The following is a 23,066-nucleotide window of genomic DNA, read 5'->3' as shown; positions in this document are numbered from 1 at the left end:
GGCGCGGTCAGCTGTTCGGCGGCGTCCCAGGCGCTGACAGCGTCAGTGGCGGCGGCGGCGCGGTCGGCGCGTCGGGGGCGTCAGCAGCACGGTCGGCGGCGGTGGAGTCCAGGTCTGCGGCTTCCGTGCGTCGGGGGTGTCGGCGGCGAGGTCGGCGCGTCAGGGGCGTCCGCGGCTGGATGTCGGCGTCCGAGGCGTGTCGGCGGTGACTGGGCGTCAGCGACGCGGTAGGCGCGGGCCGCGCATCGGTGGCGCGGGCCGGTGCGTCGGCGGCGCGGGCCGGTGCGTCGGCGGCGCGGGCCGGTGCGTCGGCGGCGCGGGCCGGTGCGTCGGCGGCGCGCTGAGTTAAGGTTTACCGGGACGTCCACGCAGCGTTTCCGAGGTGAGGGCGCCGCGCCAAGCCGTGAGAGCGGTGAGTCCGGGACCCTCGGCTCACAGCTGGGTCGATGTGCGCGCGGGGGGCCTCCACAACTTTTGCTGTGCCAGCGGGGCGGGCGCACCGGGCACCCCGAGCGCTTAAGTTTCCTGAATTGGATTCCTCGCCTGCCGCTGCCGGCCGCAGCCCTGCTCTCGTGGGCTCTGGGGTTTTAAGAAACTCGCGTGCGGGTCTTCTGTGGCATCCCAGGGTGTGGAGGGATGGAGCAGCTTCGGGGCCACATCTTCCTAGATCTGGTGGAGGACACTGACCTTTTGCCTCACCTTCCAGGCCAGAAATCGGTTCCTTCTGGGGACCTGAGGGGCGAGAGATCTCAAGCCCCAAATGTGCAAAGTTGGGGGCTTGATTGGCCTCCGGGATTCCGCACCTTGCGCTGTCTCCAGCCTGGTGGTGGGCAAGCCCGGTGTGCCGGATCCAGGATGCACTAGGGGAGCGTTTGTAGCCATCGCTGAATCGCCTCAGGATTAGCAGGGCAAGCCTCAAATTAACCGCAGCATTTCCAATAGGTTGGATTGTGGTGCTGCTGTTTGCGCTCCAAAGAGTTGCTGTGGTTTCCCTGTGTCTGTCTGTCTGCCTTGGGAGCTTCTCAGATCATCTCGTTTGGCATCCTCTCAAAGAAGAGTGAAGCAAGACTTTTGGAATGCTTTCCTCGCTTTCCTTCTGTGTTTTGCTGGTAAGGCTGCTTTCAAAAGGAAATCTTTTCTTGCAGTGCTTTTCTTTGACTCCCAGTGCTTGACGAAGTTAAAGAAAAGTAATCTGCTGGTAGTTTTTTTTTTTTTTTTTTTGAGACGGAGTTTCGCTCTTGTTACCCAGGCTGGAGTGCAATGGCGCGATCTCGGCTCACCGCAACCTCCGCCTCCTGGGTTCAAGCAATTCTCCTGCCTCAACCTCCCGAGTAGCTGGGACTACAGGCATGCGCCACCATGCCCAGCTAATTTTTGTATTTTTTAGTAGAGACGGGGTTTCACCTTGTTGACCAGGATGGTCTCGATCTCTTGACCTCGTGGTCCACCCGCCTCGGCCTCCCAAAGTTCTGGGATGATAGGCGTGAGCCACCGCGCCCGGCCTGTTGGTTTTTAATCTTTGTTCTGAGCTGATACGCGTTAGTAGCTTTCTTTTGTTTTTAAACTTTATTGGTAAAATTTCACCTGTGAACCAGAAGCTCGTTTTTTCTCTTCTAAAATGTTAGCTTTAAGATTTCTGAGAACTTTGTGTCAAAGAAATCTTGGAAATGCTACTGAAGTCTATAGAACAAGCTCACAATTTTAAATGTGCAGGTGGTCCCGGGGCGGTGGATCACACCTGTAATCCCAGCACTTCCGGAGGCCAGGGTGAGCAGATCGGTTGAGCCCAGGAGTTCCAGACCAGCTTGAGCAACGTGGCAAAACCCTGTCTCTACTGAAAAGACAAGAATTAGCTGTGTGTGGTGGTGTGTGCCTGTAGTCCTAGCTACCCTGCAGGATGAGATGGGAGGATCACCAGAGCCTGAGAGGTTGAGATTACAGTGAGCCATGATCATGCCAGTGCACTCAGGCCTGGATGGCAGAGTGAGAGCTTGTCTCAAGAAAAGAAAAGAAAAAATACAGGTAATGAATTTACACTAAGTAAATTTCACCACAAACCAAGAAATAGAACATTACTAGATTGGTGTATATATGTAGGAGTGGCATTGTTGGTTTTAGAGGTATATGAATGAGAAAACTTTAGTATCAGTTATTGTTGATGATTTTCCCAAAGTGGTTGTACCGTTTAGCAGGGAATATTCTGGTTACCCCACATCTTTGCTTATGCTTGTCAATTAAAAGTTATTAGGCAGGGCGCGGTGGCTCATGCCTATAATCGCAGCATTTTGGGAGGCCGAGGCGGGTGGATCCTGAGGTCAAGAGATCGAGACCATCCTGGTCAACAAGGTGAAACTCCGTCTCTACTAAAAAAAATACAAAAATTAGCTGGGCATGGTGGCACGCGCCTGTAGTCCCAGCTACTCTGGGGGGCTGAGGCAGGAGAATTGCTTGAACCCAAGAGGCGGAGGTTGCGGTGAGCCAAGATCGCGCCATTGCACTCCAGTCTGGGTAACAGCAGCAAAACTCCGTCTCAAAAAAAGAAAAAATTATTTTGCCATTCTAGTAGAGGTGCAGTAATATATCAGTGTAGTTTCATTTTGCATTTTCTGGTATTGAGGTTGAGTATTTTTTATTGCCATTTATATGTCCTGTTTTGTGAAGTGCCTGTTCAATCTTTGTATCCTGTTTTCATTGATATGCTTGTTTTTCTGTTGATTTGTAATACTTTATCCTGGATGTGTGTCCTTTCTAGGATATATATGTATTATATGTATTACATTTCTCTATTTTTCAAACTGTAGCCTGCCTTTTCACTCTTTTAATGGCGTTTTTACATGAATGGAGATCCTCCAGTTTTTTTTTTCTTTTTGAGACAGGATCTCATTCTGTTGTTCAGGCTGCAGTGCAGTGGTACAATCACAGCTCAGTGCAACCTCCACCTCCCAAGGCTCAAGTGATCCTCCTGCCTGAGCCCCAAGTAGCTGGGACCTACAGGGGAGCACCATTAAGCTCAGCTCTTTTTTGTGTTTTTAGTAGAGATTGGGTTTTAACACGTTGCATAGGCTGGTCTGGAATTCCTGGGATCAAGTGATACACCTGCCTCGGCCTCCCAAAGTGTAGGGATTACAGGCATGAGCCAGTGTACCCAGCCTGAGTTTCTTAATTTTATTGAAATTAAACTTGTTAATTTTAATTAAACTTCTTAATTTTAATGAAATTAAATTTCCTTTGTGGTGACTGCTTTTTGTGTCCTGTTAATCAATGCCTAACCTAAGAATGTGAACACTTAATCTCACAGCAATTTTAGTTTAGTTTATGCTTCCCCACCACCCCATGCCCCAGATAGGCTCTCACTCTGTTGTCCAGGCTGGAGCGCAGTGGCATAATCTCAGCTCACTGCAGCCTCCACCTCCTGGCTCAAGCGATCCTCCCCGCTCAACCTCTTGAGTACCTGAGACCATAGGCGTGTGCCACCATGCCTGGCTAAGTTTTGTATTTTTTTTGTAGAGATGAGGATTCACCGTTTTCCCAGGTTGGTCTCAAACTCTTGGGCTCAAGTAGTCTGCACGCTTCAGCCTCCCAGAGTGCTGGGATTACAGGTTTGAGCCAACCCACCCACCCATGATTCACTTTTTACTACATGGATGTGACTGCTTGATCCAGCACCATGTATGGAAAAGACCATCTTTGTCCTTCTGCACTGTGTAGCACTTTTTTTGCCTCAATTGAATGGCTGTATGGTCATCTGATTGACGAAATCAGTGTGGGTCTGTTTCTGGACCAACCTGGGCAACATAGCAAGATCCAATCTCTACAAAAAATAATAAATAATAAAGAAATACATGAAATTTTTTAAGTGGGTAGAGGAGATGGAGTCATAGGTGGTAATTTATAAATGATTGTCAATTTCTTGGCTACATACAGGTGTTGGTAAGTGAGATCTGTTGGGAGTTCAGGCAAAATGTATTAAGTGAATTCTATGGTGTTCAGAATGATTGCTAGATGTTCGTTGTGACTTCAATTAGGTATTATTTGCACCTCACAGAGCTACAGGTTTTATTCTCTTATTTATTTATTTGTCTTTAAACATTTTTACAATCTTCCTGTCAAGGCAGTACCTCTTTTATACTTAATTGTTCTTAGGTATACTTAATTACCAGGAAAGTTTTATGGATCATATCTAACTGTTAAGCCACTTAAAGTAAAGGGCTGATGTGATGTAATGTAGACAATGGGATTCTACATAATAGTTTCAGGAGTATATCGATTAAACTGTTTCTTCTTCTTTTTTTTTTTTTTTCTTGAGACAGGCTCTCTCTCTGTTGCCCAGGCTGGAGTACAGTGGTGTAGCGGTATGATCGTGGCTCACTGCGGCTTTGACCTCTCAGGCTCAAGCAGCCTCCCACCTCAGCCTCCTTAAGTAGCTGGGACTACAGGCATACACCACTATGCCTGGCTAATTTTGTATCTTTTGTATGCAGGGTCTTCCTATGGTGCCCAGACTGCTTTGAAACTCCTGGGCTCAGATGATCCTCTCACCTTGTCATCCCAAAGTGTTGATATTACAGGCGTGAGCCATCACACCTGGCCATTTTAGTTTTAATAATTTTATATTTTTCTAACTTAGAATATTTACTAAGTCTATTTAGTTTATGAATATAATATTCATTATTATGATTTTGTATGTATTTAATCTCATTTTAATATAAGCTCTTGGAAATTAGAGATCTTGTCTCTTATTTACTACTGTGTTCTCAGTACTTGACCTTGCCTGGTATGAAACAGATATTGAAGAAATAGTTGTTAAATGAATAGATGAACCACATTCAAAAATTCTCCGAGTATCACAGCATTCACCATCTAACAAATAAAAGAAGTTGTCTAGAGTAGAGTCACAGTTAACCTGCCATACAAGGAAATGTCAATGAAAATCAACCTTTGTATGTGTAGCTGTTAAGATTTGGGGGCTTTTGTTACTGCAGCATAAACTAGCAAAGCTCAGTGAGACAGCAGATAGAATATACATATATAAATAGACCAGATAGACCAGTAGATGAGATTCCAAAGATAGTTCAGTCAGCATTAACTAACCACACCCGCACTCTCTTAATTTCCTAACAGAAAGAATGGAATTCCTGTTCACTAAGATCTGCCTCAAAGAGTACTTTGTGAAAACTTCTCTGGGTATGCAAGTATTTAATCAGGACCTTTTTTTTTCCTCCTGTAGGTTGGAGTGCAGTGGTGCCATCATAGCTCACTGTAACCTCTAACTCAAGGCTCAAGGAATCCTCTTGCCTCAGTCTCCCAAGGAGCTGAGACTGCACGTGTGTACCACCATGCTTGGCTAATTTTTTATTTTCAGAGACAGGGTCTTACTATGTTGCCCAGGCTGGTCAGGACCGTTGATTGCATACGACAAAAACCCAACCAACCCTAGTTCCCGCCACCTTTCAGTCTGCTCCTTTCTCAGTCTTCCGAGTCTCAATAAATGGCAGTTTCAGCCTTCACGTTGCCGAAGCCCCAAATCTTTATGTTAACCTTGATTTCTCTCTTTTATGTCATAGCCCGTATGAAGGCCAATCATGTTCAGACCCAGGCGGCGGTTCCTGCTAACCCAGGCTCTCACCGGCACATTGTTCTTTACTGTCCTCCTGAGGGTGTCTGGAGCTTCAGCGCCGTGTGCTCTGGGCCTCCACGCTGGGGCACCACCGACTCCCGCTGTCCAGGGCTTCCAGTGGACCCTCCGAGGTACTGAGGTAGAATCTTCCCCATTCAGTGCACCAAGAGCAGCCTCACACGGTATGGGCTGACATGAAGAGCTGCCAGATCCAACAGGTTAAAATCATGAGGCACTGCCAACTGGATGGGGTCAGAGAGTCCTCTCTCTATTGGGATTCAGATGAGAAGGGAAGATTCCATAGGCCCTAAACATCACAGCATAACCAGCGTGTGCCCCCCACAAGCCGCAGTGCATGGTCAGGTGGAAGTTATTTGACTTCAGGAGAGGACAGTGTTCTCTTCAGGCCTTTTTCTCAGTGGCTAGATGTACGTCCCTCTCCTCTCTCTTCCCCTCTCAGCCCCTAGTCTCCATCCCCATTTGTCTCTCTGTTTCCACCTTGCTGTTCTTTTTCACCTGCTTTCTCCTCTTCAGCTTTCATGGTTCTCCCGTCCACTTGCATTTCCCAGGCTGAGGCCCCTGCACCGTCCTGGGTGGGGAGATGTGTCTGGATTTAGGCGGTGCCCTCTAGATGTGTCCAGGTTGGGGAAACATGGCTCAGCTGCCAGTATAGTGGTTTCAGAGAGTGGCCACTTTTGAAGGCCTTTCAATCTCCCATTCTAGAATGGTGTAGGACTTAAAATTGATGGACCACTGTGGAACTCTTGGTTCCTCAGGACCTTGTGGTGGACGCCTTCTTTCACTGAGCATTCACAGGGTGACTATTAGGTGCCAGGCCCTGCTCTGGGTTAGGGGCACCGTAATGAGTAAATAGCAGGTCACTACCCCATGGAACCCACCGCTGCAGGCATCGAGAAGGGGAGAAAGAAAGCGACGTGGCCTGTTTGTGTCCTTCTCATATGGTCACCTGCCAGGTCCTGGGGGAGTGGGAGCCAGTGCAAGGAGAGAAGCCCAGTGAGAAAGGCAAAGGGACGATATCAGACCCAGGGGCTAAGACCCCCACCTGCAGCCGGGTAGCTTCTGGAGTGGACAAGGAGCAGCAGGGAAGGTTGTGGACTGGTGTTCTGGGGTTCACTGTCTCATCTCATTCCTGTGGGTGCCAGAACTTGTCCAAAGGGAAGACTCAGTATCTCTAGCAACAGCAGGCCAGAGACAGAAAGTGTCCGAGAGAAGCAGGAAGGATCCTACGCCATGGACACAGTATATGGTTTTATAGTAGTGCGTCTCTCTCTCTCAGCTAGTTAGCGTGTTCCCGTTGTTGGAAAATATTGGTGGTGTAAGTTCCCCTGGATCTTCTCATCTTCATGTAAGTTTGCCTGTTCCCCTATCCCTCCCTTCTTTCCTTCTTTTCCTTCCTTCCTGAGTTTTCCGATCAGGGTCATGTGAGGCTAAAATCCAGGAATGGCCTGGGAATGCTTTTTCTCTAGAGCTCAGGCGATTTTTCCGAGTTCACTACATGTATTGAAAGAGTTTCTATTCTTGTTCGTGGAGGACTGAGGGCCCTTTTTCTCTGCTGGCTGTCAGCCAGGAGACAGTCTGACTTCAGAGGCCACCTGCTTTCCTCCTTACCTGTCTTTTCCATCTTTCAGCCAATCACAACTCATGGAGTCCTTCTCGGGCTCCTCCCTTCTCTGACTTCATCTTCTCCAACCAGCCACAGAAAGCTCTGTCACCTACGGAGTGATGTGATTTGACCCACTTCATGCAGGTAACCTCACCATCTTCAAGTCATGTAACTGTCATATAACAGCATAATCACAGGAATGGTGTCTCATCACCTTAACAGGCTTCAGAGACAAGGGTATGGCATGTTTGGGGACCATTTCAGAAATTCCGTCTACCACAGTTGGACACTCACATGCCCCCATCTGCAAAATACATGCACCCTCTCCTCTAAAGTTTCCAGATTTCATGTCATTAAAGCATTAGTTCAACATGAAAAATGTCACATAGACCACATCAGATCCAAAGTTTAAAATCTCATCTAAAATATCCACACCAGGTGTGGATGAGGCTTCTGAGGGTGTCCATTAAGTACAGATCCTTGACATAATTTCCTTACCTCCGTCGACCTGTGAAACTGAGCAAACTACTTATCTGCTCCTAATGTGGAATGGCCGGACAGACACAGAATAACAATTACAGTGATTCTAGTTCAAAAAGAAGGAACATAGAGGGGAGAAGGAAGTCACTGACCCAAAATAGTTTGGAAATGGAGCTGGGCAAAATCCAGCAGGAGGTTCTTAAGTAGGATCCACAGCCTGGGACTGAGCCTCCATCCTGTGGGACTTTGCCTCTGGGATCTTTGCTCTGCATTTCTTGAAACCATTATTATCTATCTTGTTTTTTTTTTCCCCACTCCTGTGGTTCCTCTTCTTTCTCCTCATGGCAGCATCCTCCGCTTAATCCTTGGTCCGTCATCCCCGGCAGAATTGGTCAGATATTGCCCGTGTCTTGGTCCTGACCGTCTCCACGAGGGGCTGTCCTTGGGAGCCCGTGCTCCTCTGGGACTGTCTTCACTGACCTGACCTCTCTCAGTCATGATTCCTTTCAGCTGACCTGGCTGGCTTAGGAGAAAACCTAAGACTGTGGAGTCCCAGAACCATTCTCTGCCCTCTCTATGTCCAGGAGAGGAAGAAAATAACTGGTATCTTCATGGAGAAATGACCCACAGGAGGGCCTGGACTCTCCAGCAGTTACAGCAGAGGAAACTCCCTGAGGAAGAATGGAGGAGCTGAACGCCCAGACTGGGAAAGCAGGGTTGTGTTAAGCACTATTTAATTCTCATGTGCTCCCTGCCCCAATCTACTAGCCAGCGAATGACAAAGGACTGAGAATAAATAATAGGACTATAGAACCATGATAAAGAATTGTCCAAGGAAAGGCCCTTTTACTCTGTTTGCAAGGTGAAATTGCTGTATTTGATCTAAAGTTTTCTGAAAGGCAGCAGTGAGTTTCTGGAGGGTGAGTTACCTGCTTTGCACAGGGAGGGTGAGGCCAAGGCTTGCGTGGTGTATCTGCTGCCACCAAGTGGTGAGGGAGCCTGGGAGAGTCTTAGTCTTTCTGGACTTGAGTTTTGTCATCAGTAAAGTAGGGGCTTATTGTACCTCTCTGAGGTCCCTTCCTGCTGAGTTTTCTGTGAGTCCTTGAGGGACTATGATGGTTTTTAAGACTCCCTGGACCTGTAACCTGCCTCTGACCTCTCTGGGTCTGACTCCTGACTCTGGCCCCTGTGTTTCTCCTGCAGAGCCTGAGCTGAGTCCATACCCTGGAAGCCCAGAACCGAGGGATCAGATGGAAGAAAGAAAGGCAGCAGGTTTTGTAAAAGAGAATAACCTGCAAAGGACAAGTCAATGGTAGAACAGGTGAAAACCGAAGAAGGGGAGAATAAGGACAAACTGGGCCAGAAGCCTCAGGGGAAATGGGCGATGGGCCTATGATCATTCAAGCACTCGAGGAGCAGCGCAAGCTGAGCAGTGGGGACTGAGAGAGAAACTTACTCCACAGGAGTCTCCTGACCCTGGCCAGGGAGAGCCAAAGGGTAGATCAGAGCTGGTTTATAGTGAGGGGCAGCACCAACCCCAAGAGGGGGAGGATGCGACCGTGAGCCCCGCCCCAGACCCCGGAGCCTGGACCTCGGGGCTGCCGTAGCAGTGGATACTCTTCAGGTCAGTGTGGATTAGAGGGAGTAACCGTGCTTGGAGAAGGGTTAGAGGTGTCCATTCTTAAATTAAACAGTTCTGCCCTAGGTCAGGTGCCAGAGTAAGTGTTTCTTGCCAGTATATGAGGCGGTGATACTTACACTATTCCTCTGCACTTTCAGTTGAGGAAGGTCTGTATGTGATACGAGTATTTACTGCGTGTTTATTTTTCTCTGTACTGTGTTAAGCACTTGGGGTTCAAATAGTAATGTTTCCCCAAGGAACTCAAGCCCATGAGAGAAAGAACACAAAGACAGGATTTCAAGAAAAGATAGTAGTTCTCCAAAAGTGGGGTGTCATGGCAGCCCAGAGGATGGGAGTGTAGGTGAAGACATTGCTCCTAATGACAAGGGGAACCATGAGAGGAATTCTTCAGAGTAGTCCCGTTTTTCCTCCAGTGTCCCACAGAAGAAGCTCCTGGCACCTGACTGGTGTAGAGCAGGGCCCTACAGGTGTAGGAAGGGGGCTTGCTGCATCTTGGGAGAAATGATAGCATCCCTGGTAGGACATTTTGGAGAGGAATGTCAGTGATTGGATTGGATCTGTGTAGTCGGTTTTATCCTATCTTGAGTGAACAGTGCTGAGAACTTCCTTAGTGCCAGACCCTAAGCTGGGAATCATGAACACAGAGATGAGTAGAATATGATCTCAGCTTTGACAGAACTCTGAGTCTAGTGAACAGCGAGTTATAAGAAGTGTAGTGATGGTGGCTTCATTAGAGCAAGTGGCTCATGCTGCATTGAGATGACCTCAATGGATGGTGTGTCCCCCTTCTGGTTGTTCTCAACAGCTGGATGACTTGCTCTGGGCCAGTGACCCTGGACTTCTGCCAGGTGTCAGCATCTTAGGTACAAGCAACACCTCAGTTTCCTGTTGGGTCAAAACAGTTAACACTGCCAAGGTATTCAGAGGACACTAGTGACATCAGTAGCTACTGATGAGGTCCTGGCCAGCTAGGGAAATAAAGATGTAAGTTTAACAACGATTCTAAATTTGTTCTTAAAATAATGAGCAGAGAGTATCTGTCTTCTAAGTTAAATACTTTTTAGACTTCGGGATTCACTCACATCCAAAATAAAATATATATCGGCCATATCACTGCCCTGAGATGATTTCTCCCTGTCCTACTAGAAGCCTGCACTTTCTGGAGCACTGAGTCTGTCTCAAGCTAACTGATCTGCTCTCTGGATTCCAGGGACACCCGCAGAACCAGAGGACGAAGGCACAGGCGTTGATGTCTCCGACTGTTCTGACTCCAGGTTGGTGCACCTCGGCGCCCAGTGTGAACCACACAGTGACAGGATGCCACCAACATTTTGATTTGGGGCTGTTGCATCCTAACTTTAATAACATTTAATAGACATTATTTTTTAGAGTAATTCTAGGTTTACAGATAAATTGAGCCAATAGTACAGGGAATTCCCCTATTCTCTCTTGTCCCCTAGCACACAATTTCCTCTATCATTAGTATCTTGCATTAGTGTGGTACATGTTTACAATTGATTAATCAGTATTGATACGTTATTATTAACTCAACTCCATAGTTGACATTAGGGTTCATTCTTTGAGTTTTATTGTTCTATGCTTTCTGACAATTGCCTAATGTCCTGAATCCTCAGTACAGTATCACACAGAATAGTTTCACTGCTGAAAACCTCCTTGCGTCCAACCAGTTCATCCCTCCTCCACGCTTGGCAATCACTGATCATTTCACTCTCTCTACCATTTTGACCTTCCTGGAATGTCCTAGTGTTGGAATCATACAGTGTGTAGAGTCTTTAGACTAGTTTCTTCCTAGTATTGTGTATTTAAAGTTCCTCCATGTCTTCTCATGGCCTGATAGCTCATTTTTTTCTATCACTGAATCATATTCTCTCGTACAGATATACCACAGTTTGTTTAGCCATTCACTTAGTGAAGGACTTTTTTTTTTTTTTTTTTTTTTGAGACAGAGTTTCGCTCTTGTTACCCAGGCTGGAGTGCAATGGCGCGATCTCGGCTCACCGCAACCTCCGCCTCCTGGGTTCAGGCAATTCTCCTTCCTCAGCCTCCTGAGTAGCTGGGATTACAGGCACGCACCATCGTGCCCAGCTAATTATTTGTATTTTTAGTAGAGATGGGGTTTCACCATGTTGACCAGGATGGTCTCAATCTCTTGACCTCATGATCCACCTGCCTCGGCCTCCCAAAGTGCTGGGATTACAGGCGTGAGCCACCGTGCCCGGCCGGTGAAGGACATTTTGGTTACTTTCAGTTTTTGACAAGTATGAGCAAAACTGTTGTAAATACTTGGATGCAAGGTTTTGAGTGAACATGTTTTCAGATTAGTTTGGTAAATATCTAAAACGCTATTTGCAGGATTATGTGGCAAGGCTACGTTTAGCTTTGTAAAAAAAACAAAAAAAACATCCTACCAAACTGTTTTCCAAAGTGACTAGCATTTTGCATCTCCACTAGCAGTGAATGAGAGTTCCCGTTGCTCTGCATCTTTGACAGCCTTTGGTATTGTCACTTGTTTGGATTTGAATCTTCCTATTAGGTGTATGTTATAGTGTAGTGGCATCTCATTGGTTTAATATGCAATTTCCTAGTGACACATGGTTTTGAGCATCTTTTTCATATGCTTATTCGTCATCCATATATCTTTCTGGTGAAGCGTCCAGATCTTCTGCCCATTTTTAAATTGGGTTGTTTGCTTTAATATTATTGAGTTTTAAGAGTCCTTTATATATTTTGGACACCAGTCTTTCATCAGATCTGTGTTTTGCCGATTTTTTTCCCAGTTTATCACTTGTTTATTCATTTTCTTAACAATATCTTTCACAGAGCAGAAGTTTTTAATTTTAAAGAAGTTCAACTTACCAATTTTTTCTTTCCTGGATTGTGTTTTTGACATTATATCTGAGAAGTTATCGCTAAACCCAAGGTCACCCAGATGTTCCCCTATGTTATCCTCTAGGAGTCTTACAGTTTTGCACCTTACATTGAAGTTTAAGATCCATTTTGTGAAAGGTGTAAAATCTGTGCCTAGATTTATTTATTTTTCACATGTGGATATCTAGTCATTCTAGCACCATTTGTTGAAAAGACTATCCTTTCCCTGTTCAATTGCCTTTGCGCCTTTCTCAAAGATCAGTTGAGTATTTATGTAGGTGTATTTCTGAGCTCTGTATTCTTTTCTAGTGAACTATTTGTCTGTTTTTTTGTTTCTTCACCAGTTTCCATACTGTTTGGTTAGTGTAGCTTTATAATTAGTGCTGAAGTCGGCAGTGTGAGTTCTGTGGGGATTTTTCTGATCTTTACTATGAGAACCTGGTTGGGCTCCAGGTGGTAAAACTTTAGAAAAGTGTGAGATCCCCCCAATTCTGGGCCCCAAGGAGTTTTTAATGCTCAAGCCAGGCCACCCTCAGCTTCTAGTAATCTGTCAGTACCATTTAAGTGCTCCTCCCAGTTGCTGGCTTCAGCAGCTTCTGTTCCCTGTATTTGCCTGTCTTTCTTGTTTTCAGCATGGCAATTTGCCCTGTGACCTCTCCTCTAGGTCCTCTAATAAGGTTTGATAATGTTCAGTTTGTTCAGCTTTTTTCTTGTTGTGAGGACAAGTGGTGACCTCCTGGCTTCTTACAAGTTGGAGTAGAAACCAGAAATTTCATTTAACAAGTTACTTGTAATAAAAGTCACTAATGGCAAATGTAGAATTGAATAACTTAAGTAGATATGTAGAATTTTGTATAGCCATCACCTCAGTCCCCTCTTAGAATACAGACTACATTTCTTACCTCCCCCAGATTCCCCAGAGCCTCTTTGCAGTCATTTTCCAATCCCTGGTCACCATGACGGAGCCTGAACAAAATTAAAATTTGGAAAACAGACAACATTATATTTCATCTTTTATTAGATTGGAATTTTATATGATGGACTGTGTCTTACTCTTGTGGCAACCAGAGGAGATATTTTATTCTAAGGACTTTCTTAGGGGGAACTTAGTAGTAGTCCTGTTTATTGCTGTCCTTGAATTGGTTCATCTATGCTGGTGACAGATAGTTGCTATCAGACCTTGTCTGGTGAGCACAAGTGAAAGAGCTAAAAAAAAACCTTCTATTAGAAATGTAGATGATGAATTTGCAGATACTGTTTTGCGGAGTTAAGTTTGTTTTTGAGCCAGAGTTTCGCTCTTGTTGCGCGGGCTGGAGTGCAGTGGTGTGATCTCGGCTCACTGCAACCTCTGCCTCCCGGGTTCAAGCAATTCTCCCACCTCAGCCTCCTGAGTAGCTGGGATTACAGGCATGAACCACCACGCCAAGCTAATTTTGTTTTTTTTGTAGAGATGAGGTTTCTCCATGTTGGTCAGGCTAGTCTTTTGTTTTGTTTTGTTTTTTGTTTTTTTTAATGAGAGAAAGAAAGAAAGAGAAAGAAAAAGGGGGAGAGAGAACAGGATTCTTGCTCTGTTGCCCGGGCTGGAATGCCATCTAAAAATAGGTATTAAAAACCTCTTTTATGCCGATAATTGTGCTTAACAACGGAGATAGGAAGGAATAAGGGAAGAAAATAACAAACAGCCAATCAATATTTCATTTAAGTCTGTGAAATGCTATGCAAATGCTGAAGAGTGATTTACTTTCAATTATGTAGTCACTTTCAAAATAGGTGTAATATGATACTGAGAAAAATGTATGTTCTGTGGACCTGGGGTGGAGAATTCTATAAATATTCACTAAGTTTACTTATTCCAGGTCTAAGTTCAAATCATAGATGTCCCTATGAATTTTCTATGTCATTGATCCATCGAATATTAATAATGTGGTGTCAAAATCTCCCGCTATTACTGTGCGGGAGTCCAGGTCTCTATAAGTCATTAAGAACTTGTCTTATGTATCTGGGTGCTCCTGTATTGGGTGCATATATATTTATAATCATTAACTCCTGTTGTTGCATTGATCCTTTTACCATTATGCAATGTCCTTCTTTGTTTCTTTTAGTCTTTGTTACCATGAAAGTCTATTTTGTGAGAGACGAAAGTTACAACTCGTGTTTTTGTTTTTGTTTCTTTTTTCTCTCCATTTAATTGGTGAATCTTCCTCCATCCCTTTGTTTTGAGTCTTTGTATGTCGTTGCTTGTGAAATAGATCTGGATACAGCGTACCGATGGGTTTTTTTTTTTTGAGACGGAGTTTCGCTCTTGATACCCAGGCTGGAGTGCAATGGCGCGATCTCGGCTCACCGCAACCTCCGCCTCCTGGGTTCAGGCAATTCTCCTGCCTCAGGCTCCTGAGTAGCTGGGATTACAGGCACGCGCCACCGTGCCCAGCTAATTTTTTGTATTAGTAGAGACGGGGTTTCACCATGTCGACCAGGATGGTCTCGATCTCTTGACCTCGTGATCCACCCGCCTCGGCCTCCCAAAGTGCTGGGATTACAGGCTTGAGCCACCGCGCCCGGCCGGGTTTTGACCTTTTATTCAATTTACCTGTCTGTGTCTTTGATTGGGGCATTTAATCCATTTAAATGTAGAATTAATATTAATATCTGTGAGTTCAATATTGTGATTTAATGCTAGCTGGCTATTTTGTCCATTAGTTGATGTAAATTCTTCATTATAGAGATATTCTTTACGTTTTGGTAAGTTTTTGGGATGACTGATACTGGTTGTTCCTTTCTGTTTGTAGTGCTTCTTTCAGAAGCTCTTGTAAAGCAGGCCTGGTGGTGATGAAATCTCTGAGTGCTTGCTTGTTCGCGAAAAATTTTCTTTTTCCTTCGCTTATGAAGCTTAGTTTGGCGGCATATGAGATTCTGGGTTGAAAATTCTTTTCTTTGAGGATGTTGAATATTGACCCCCTCTCTTCTAGTTTGTAGGGTTTCTGGTGAGAGGTCTGCTGAGAGTCTGATAGGCTTCCCTTTATGGGTAACGTGACCTTTCTCTCTAGCTGCCCTTAGAATTTTCTCCTTTATTTCAACCCTAGTGAATCTAATGATTATGTGTCTTGGAGTTGCTCTACTTGAGGAATATCTTTGTGGTGTTCTCTGCATTAGCTGGAGTTGAGTATTGTCCTGCCTTACCAGATTAGGAAAGTTTTCCTGAATAATATCCTGAAGAATATTTTCCAACTTGGATTCATTCTCTTCATGACATTCAGGTATACCTATCAATCGTAAATTAGGTCTTTTCACATAGTCCCATATTTCTTGGAGACTTTGCTCATTCCTTTTTACTCTTTCTTCTCTAATCTTGTCTTCTCGTTTCATTTCATTAAGTTGGTCTTCGACCTCTGATATCCTTTCTTCTGCTTTATCAATTTGACTGTTAAAACCTGTGCATTTACCAGGCGCGGTGGCTCACGCCTATAATCCCAGCACTTTGGGAGGCCGAGGCGGGTGGATTACGAGGTCAAGAGATCGAGACCATCCTGGTCAGTGTGGTGAAACCTCGTCTCTACTAAAAATACAAAAAATTAGCTGGGCATGGTGGCACGTGCCTGTAATCCCAGCTACTCAGGAGGCTGAGGAAGGAGAATTGCCTGAACCCAGGAGGCGGAAGTTGCGGTGAGCTGAGATCGCGATCGCCCCATTGCACTCCAGCCTGGGTAACAAGAGTGAAGCTCCGTCTCAAAAAAAAAAAAAAAAACAAAAACCTGTGCATACTTTACGAAGTTCTCGTATTGTGTTCTTCAGTTCCATTAATTCACTTATATTCCTCTCTAAGTTGTCTATTCTCATTAGCATTTCATCAAACCTTTTTTCAAGGTTCTTAGTTTCTTTACATTGGGCTAGAACATGTTCTTTTAGCTCACTAAAGTTCCTTATTATCCACTTTCTGAAGCCTAAATCTGTTAATGGAATGCACTCGTTCTCCATCAGGCCTTGTTCTCTTGTTGATGAGGAACTGTGATCCCCTGTAGAAGGAGAGGCATTCTGATCTTGGGTATTCTCAGCCTTTTTACGCTGGTTTCTTCCCATCGTTGTGAGTTCATCCACCTGTCGTCTTTGTAGTTGCCTACTTTCAAATTAGGTCTCTGAGTGGACGTCCAACTTGTTGATTCCCAGTGCTGAAATCTGAGCAACCCCCCGTGCTGGCCAAAACAGCGGCATTAAGATCCGTGGTGCTTTTGTGCCCGGGAATCTCCGGTCTGGCTTCCCTCTTGAGTCCCTTCTTCAATCAGATAAATGGGTGGCTCTGCCTTCCCGGAGCTCCAAACGTCAACCAAAAGGGGACCCAGTCCCGTTTACCCTGCATCAAGAACCGCCGCACTGGGGCGCCGGCAAAACTGCCACACCGGCCACGAGAGTCACCCTGGCGACCCGTGGGGCTCCTCCGCTGGGAGTCTTCCGGTCTGTGGGTAACAAAAATTCGTCTGAAAGTGTGGCGTCCTCTCATTCTGTGCGCTTTCTCTGGAAACTACAATCCCGAGCTGCTAGTGATCAGCCATCTTGGATCCAGGGTAGTCTTGAACTCCTGACCTCAGGTGATCTGCCCGCCTCGTCCTCCCACAGTGTTGGGATTACAGGCACGTACCACCATGCTGGAGTGCTATGGTGCAATCTCAGCTCACTACAACTTCCACCTCTAGGGTTCAAGTGATTCTTGTGCCTCAGCCTTTCGAGTTGCTAGGATTACATGCCTGGCTAATTTTGTATTTTTAGTAGAGACAGAGTTTCTCCATGTTGGTGAGGCTGGTCTCGAACTCCCATCCTCAGATGATCCACCCGTTTTAGCCTCCCAAAGTGCTGGGATTACATGTGTGAGCCACCACACTTGGCTGGGAGTGAAGCATTTTACCATCTTTTTTCTTTCAGAAATTGGGTTGGTAACATTGAAGAGACACTTCTCACCTGCCTGAAATGCCCTTCATTATCTTCTTCAAGTTCCAAGGGCTCTAGAACAGTCCTTGTGATGCTCCCATAAAGGTAAGTATAACATTTTACTGTAGTCCTTTGCTTTTTTTCTTTTTTGTGCTTATAGGGATTAGCATACATGTATGTGAAAATATAGAAAGAGTACATATAGGCACCTGTAACTAGTTTTCTGTTGCTACCTTTTAACGCATTATAACAAGTTAGTTGTCTGAAACCCCAGAAATCAGGAATGATTGGGTTCTCTGATCAGGGTCTTAGGAGGCTGAAATCCAGTTATGGGCTGCCTGTGTTTGTCATCTAGAGCTCAGGCTACTCTTCCAAGTTCCCTACAGATGTATTGGCAGAATTCCTCTTCTTGTGGGTGGAGGACTGAGATCCCTTTTCAGTCCTCCTGGCTCTTAGCCAGGAGACACCCTGAATCCAGAGGCCACCTGCATTCTTTCTCACTTTCCCCATCTTCCAACCAACAACAGCCCATGGAATTCTTCTCCAGCTCCCATCCTCTCTCTGACTTTGTCTTCTCCTACCCACTAGAGAAATCTCTGACATTTAGGGATTGATGTGATTCGATCCGGCCCACTCAGGAAAGCTCAGCCTTTGTATTAGTCTGTTCTTGCAGTGTTATAATTAATGACCTGGGTGATTTATAAAGAAAGAAGTTTAATCAGATCATGGTTCTGTGGGCTGTGCAGGCTTCTGCTTCTGGGGAGGCCTCAGGAAAGTCACAATCGTAGTGGAAGTGGAAGCAGGCACGGTCTTCACATGGCTGGCAGGAGAGAGAGAGAGAAAGGGGAAGTGCTACATACTTTTAAACAACTAGATCTCATGGAGACTCTGTCATGTGACGGCACTTGGGGGATGGTGCTGAGCCATTAGAAACCATCCCCATGATCCAATAACCTCCCGCCAGGCCCCACCTCTAACACTCAGGATTATAATTCAACACGAGATTTGGGTGGGGACACAGAGTCAAACCATATGACTCTTTAAAGTCACATGACCGCCACGTAACAACGTAATCACAGGAGTGTCTCATCAGCCTAACAGGTTCCCGAGATTAAAGTCATATGACCGCCATGTAACAACGTAATCACAGGAATGTCTCATCAGCCTAACAGGTTCCCGAGATTAAAGTCACATGACCGCCACGTAACAATGTAATGACAGGAATGTCTCATCAGCTTAACAGGTTCCAGAGCTAAGGGTACAGCATGTTTGGGGACCATTTTAGAAATTCCACCTATCATAGTTCAACTTCTGGTCCCCAGACATTCATGTTCCTCACAGATGCAAAATACACTCACCCTGTCACCTAAGGTTTCCAAGTTTCGTGTCATGAATGCATTAGTTCAAAGTGAAAAATGTCACGTAGCTCTAATCTGATCGAAAGTTTAAATTTAAACTATCTACACCGAGTGCAAATGACGCTTCCGAGGGTGTCCATTAAGTACAGATTCTTTTTTGTTTTTGTTTTTGAGAGCGAGTCTTGGTCTGTCACCCATGCTGGAGTGCAGTGGTGTGATCTTGGCTTACTGCAACTTCTGCCTCCTGGGTTCAAGCGATTCTCTTGCCTCAGCCTCTTGAGTAGCTGAGATTACAGGCATGCACCACTGGATTCAGCTAATTGTTTTGTATTTTTAGTAGAAACGGGGTTTTGCCCTGTTGGCCAGGCTAGTCTGAAACTCCTGACCTCAGGGGATCTGTCCCCCTCAGCCTCCCAAAGTGCTAGGATTACAGGCATGAGCCAGCATGCCCGGCCAAAGTACAGATCCTTGATATAATTCCCTTACCTCTGTTGACCTGTGAAACTGAACAAACAGCTTATCTGTCCTCAATGTGCAATGGTGGGACAGTCACAGAATAACAATTCTAGGGATTCTTGTTCAAAAAGAGGGAAAGTGGAGGGAACAAAGTCACTGATCCAAAATCATTTTGAAGTGGTGCTGAGGAAAGTCCAGCAGGAATTTCTTGATCAGGCTCCTCATCCTGGAACTAACCCTCTGTGACAGGGGGCTTTGCCTCTGGGCTCTGCATTTTTTTCTATGATTCTGGAAAACATTTTCTTTTTCTTCTTCCCCCACTCTTTTGGTTCTTCCCCTTTCTCCTCATGGCAGCATCCTCCACTTAATCCTTGTTGCGTCATCCCCGGCGGAATTGGTCAGATATTGCCTGTGTCACGGTCCTGACCATCTCCACGAGGGGCTGTCCTTGTGAGCCCACGCTCCTCTTCACTGTCCTGACCTCTCACAGTCATGATTGCTTTCAACTGCCCTGGCTGGTTTAGGAGAAAACCTAAGACTATGGAGTCCCAGAACCAATCTCTGCCCTATCTCCATCTCCAAGAGAGGAAGAAAATAACAGGGATCTTCATGGAGAAATGACCCACGCGAGGGCCTGGACTCTCCAGCAGTTACAGCAGAAGAAAGTTTTTGAAGAAGAGTAGAGGAACTGAGAGCCCCGGCCAGGAAAGCAGGGTTGTGTGAAACGCTATTTGATCCTATGTGCTCCCTGCCCCAATCTAGCAGCTAGTGAATGACAGCTGACCAAGTATAAATGCCAGGACTATAGAACTGTGATAAAGGGTTTGTCCAAGGAAAGGGGCTTTTACTATTTTTGTTTTCACGGAAGAAATGGCTATTTTTCATCTAAAGTTTCTGAACGGCAGCAGTGAGCTTCTGGAGGGTGAGTTACCTGCTCTGCACAGGGAGGCTGAGTCCAAGGCTTGTGTGTGGGATCTGCTGCCACCAAGTGGTGAGGGAGGGAGCCTGGGAGAGTCAGTCTTTGTAGGCTTCAGGTTCCTCATCGGGAAGGTAGGGGCTTATTGTACCTCTCTGAGGTCCGTTCCTGCTCTGTTTTCTCTGAGTCTCTGAGGAATTGAGATGGTTTTCAGTGCTGCCTGGGACCTTCAGCTGAGACCTGACTCTGTTTCCTGCAGGAGCCTGAGCTGAGTCTACACGCTGGAATCCGAGAGCTGAGGGAACAGGCGGAGAAAAGTCAGCAGGTTTAGGGGATGAGAATAATCCACAAAGGACAAGCCATTGGTAAATGAAAACCAAAGAAGGGGAGATAAGGACAAACTAGGACAGAAGCCTCAGGGGAAATAGGCAATGCCTATGATCATTTAAATTCTCGAGGAACAGCATGAGCTGAGCAGTGTGGACTGAGAGAGAAACTTACTCCACAGGAGTCTCCTGCCTCTGGCCAGAGAGAGCCATAGGGTAGATCAGAGCTGGTTTATGGTGAGGGGCAGCTTCAACTCCAAGAGGGGGAGGATACGACCGTCAGCCCCCGCGCCAGACCCAGGAGCCTCAACCTCAGGGCTGCTGTAGCAGTGGATACTCTTGAGGTCAGTGTGGGTTAGAGGGAATAACCGTGCTTGGAGAAGGGTGGAGATGTCCATTCTTACATCAAACAGCTCTGCCCTAGGTCAGGTGCCAGAGTAAGTGTCCCGTGATTGTATAGGAAGCAGTGATACTTATACTATTCTTCTGCAGCTTCAGTTGAGGGAAGTTTCTCATAAACATTTATTGAGTATTTAATTTTCTTTCTTTTTTTTTCTTTGAGACGGAGTTTCGCTCTTGTTACCCAGGCTGGAGTGCTATGGCGCGATCTCGGCTCGCCGCAACCTCCGCCTCCTGGGTTCAGGCAATTCTCCTGCCTCAGCCTCCTGAGTAGCTGGGATTACAAGCACGCGCCACCATGCCCAGCTAATTTTTTGTATTTTTAGTAGAGACGGGGTTTCACCAGAATGGTCTCGATCTCTTGACCTCGTGATCCACCCGCCTCAGCCTCCCAAAGCGGTGGGATTACAGGCGTGAGCCACCGCGCCCGGCCGAGTATTTAATTTTCTTTATATTGTACTGAGCACTCAGGATTCAGGTATTTAATGTCACTAAAGAAACTGAAGCCATTGAGTGGAAGAACACAAACAGATGATTTCAACAAGATACGGTAGTTCTACCCAAGTGATGTGTTGTGGCAGTCCGGAGGATGGGAGGGTATGTCATAGGACATTGCTCCTAATGACGGGGAAGCATAAAAGAACATTTTCAGATTGGCCGGGCGCTGTGGCTCACGCCTGTAATCCCAGCACTTTGGGAGGCCAAGGCGGGTGGATCACAAGGTCAAGAGATCAAGACCATTCTGGTCAACATGGTGAAACCCCGTCTCTACTGAAAATACAAAAAAATTAGCTGGGTATGGTGGTGTGCGCCTGTAGTCCCAGCTACTCGGGAGACTGAGGCAGGAGAATCACTTGAACATGGGAAGCAGAGGTTGCAGTGAACCGAGATTGTACCACTGCATTTCAGGCTGGTAACAGAGCAAGACTCTGTCTCAAAAAAAAAAAAAAAGAAAAGAAAAGAAAAGAAAAGAAATAAAGAAAAACAGCAAAAGTCTTAGTGAAAATCATTGGTGTCCCTTAGAAGAGAATTAAATACAGTCAAGGGAAGACCAAGTCTCATACTTCCCTTGTATATTCCAGAGTTCCAGGGAAATTGCAGGTAATAGAGCTTATTTCCCATGCTGTTAAAGCAAGGTTGCAGACACTTGTGAATTTTGGGCCCAATGCTCTAGGAGGGCACAGCTCTGTCCTGGAAAATGATACCAGAATGGATACTCTTCCTGTGACTCATTGTGGTCGTTCATCCAGCATCACAGAAACCAAAAAATGGAAATATGGCCAAATTCATGATTTGCTAGCCCTCTTCAGGTTTCTTACCTGATTCTTAGGATAACAGCATTACTTTGAAGATTATGACGAGGATATGCTGTCCAAATATGTGCACAGTTTTGAGCAAAATGCCTGGTAGAAATTGGTCAACAAACAATTACTGGATGATTATATGAATATTTACTGAATGACATAGATCCTATGAATAAATATGGAATAATTAGTGTGAGTGCTTTTATTAGCAGTTCTCAAAACTCATCTATGTGTGACCTCAAGTAAGCCACATAACTTTGTGAACCTGCAGTTTCATCATTTTTAAAATGAAGAAACCTGACAGATTTTCATTGTGCCACAGAAGGTCAGAGCTCCCAGACACCAGAACATACATTTACTTAAAGCCTTTGATATATCTCGAAGCAGTATCCTTACAGTGTAGTTGGAGGATGGTGGGGGCTGCAGAGAGGCATGCTTTCCAATGGGATTGAGCCAGTCCTCCTTCCTTCATTGCCACATGAATGCTGGGCAGCCCAGGGTCACACCCATTGCACCCTCACCTCAGGCAAGCCCGCAGCCAAACATAGGAGACCTGGGCTACAGAACAGTCTCCCAAGTCCCAGGCTCACAAAACCTAGGTGGCGATGAAAGCTGAGAAAGTGAGGAGATGGTTCAGGGGATCACTCTTCCCTCCTCGTTCCTCTCATCTCAAATTCACCTTCTATTGCACAGCAACGCGGAGGACCACCAACCACCCCTGACCATCACCTTGATCTTGCTGTGTTTGGTTAGGGGGATGCAACCACACATCAACAGTGTTAGACCAACTCAGAAAAATATCTATCAAACAGTATTCCATAAGGACCGCTCATGGCCCTGTTATTTTCAACATATGGAAAAAACGAAAACAACAAAATCATATCAGGTTTACAGGACTTCCCAAGATAGATGGTCACACATGCTTTCAGGAGATCTCTGTAGAAATGATTTTGATGACTTGATACCTTGAAAAGAGCTTTTCTGGGACTAGAATGACATCCATAAGTGACAACAATGAGATGTAATGTTCAGTCACATTAAAAAACAAACCATCTCACATAGAGGAAGCTTTGGACCTAGGGACGTCACATTGTTCTTAAGTGTAATGAAAAGCCTCTTCTGCCACAAACATCAG

At 45.7% G+C, this 23,066-nt stretch overlaps 1 protein-coding gene across 6 annotated transcripts in view; it reads left to right on the top strand.

Annotated features, from left to right (window-relative positions):
* Positions 1–363: 363 nt before the first annotated feature.
* The window catches only part of LOC135272644 (putative neuroblastoma breakpoint family member 8), a 38,029-nt gene continuing 15,326 nt past the window's right edge, over positions 364–23,066 (top strand). Inside the window, exons 1-9 of one of the 6 annotated variants that reach the window (XM_064371113.1) lie at positions 364–382; positions 1,714–2,022; positions 5,565–5,748; positions 7,267–7,385; positions 8,306–8,437; positions 8,925–9,042; positions 10,574–10,637; positions 17,167–17,277; positions 20,162–20,267. In XM_064371113.1, coding sequence (XP_064227183.1) covers positions 20,237–20,267 — 31 coding nt within the window. In that variant the 5' untranslated portion in view covers positions 364–382; positions 1,714–2,022; positions 5,565–5,748; ... (4 more) ...; positions 17,167–17,277; positions 20,162–20,236. Of the gene's footprint in view, positions 383–1,713; positions 2,023–5,564; positions 5,749–6,905; positions 7,386–8,305; positions 8,438–8,924; positions 9,043–10,573; positions 10,638–17,166; positions 17,278–20,161; positions 20,268–20,410; positions 20,573–23,066 lie in introns of those variants that run through there. The other 5 variants (XM_064371114.1, XM_064371117.1, XM_064371112.1 and 2 more) reach the window with 5 other exon arrangements.

Source organism: Aotus nancymaae, unplaced genomic scaffold, assembly GCF_030222135.1.
Source record: "Aotus nancymaae isolate 86718 unplaced genomic scaffold, 86718_ANA_hifiasm-v0.15.2.pri h1tg000121l, whole genome shotgun sequence".
NCBI lineage: Eukaryota > Metazoa > Chordata > Mammalia > Primates > Aotidae > Aotus > Aotus nancymaae.
Note: the sequence above shows the minus strand (reverse complement) of the source record. Positions and strands in the feature narration are given on the sequence as shown.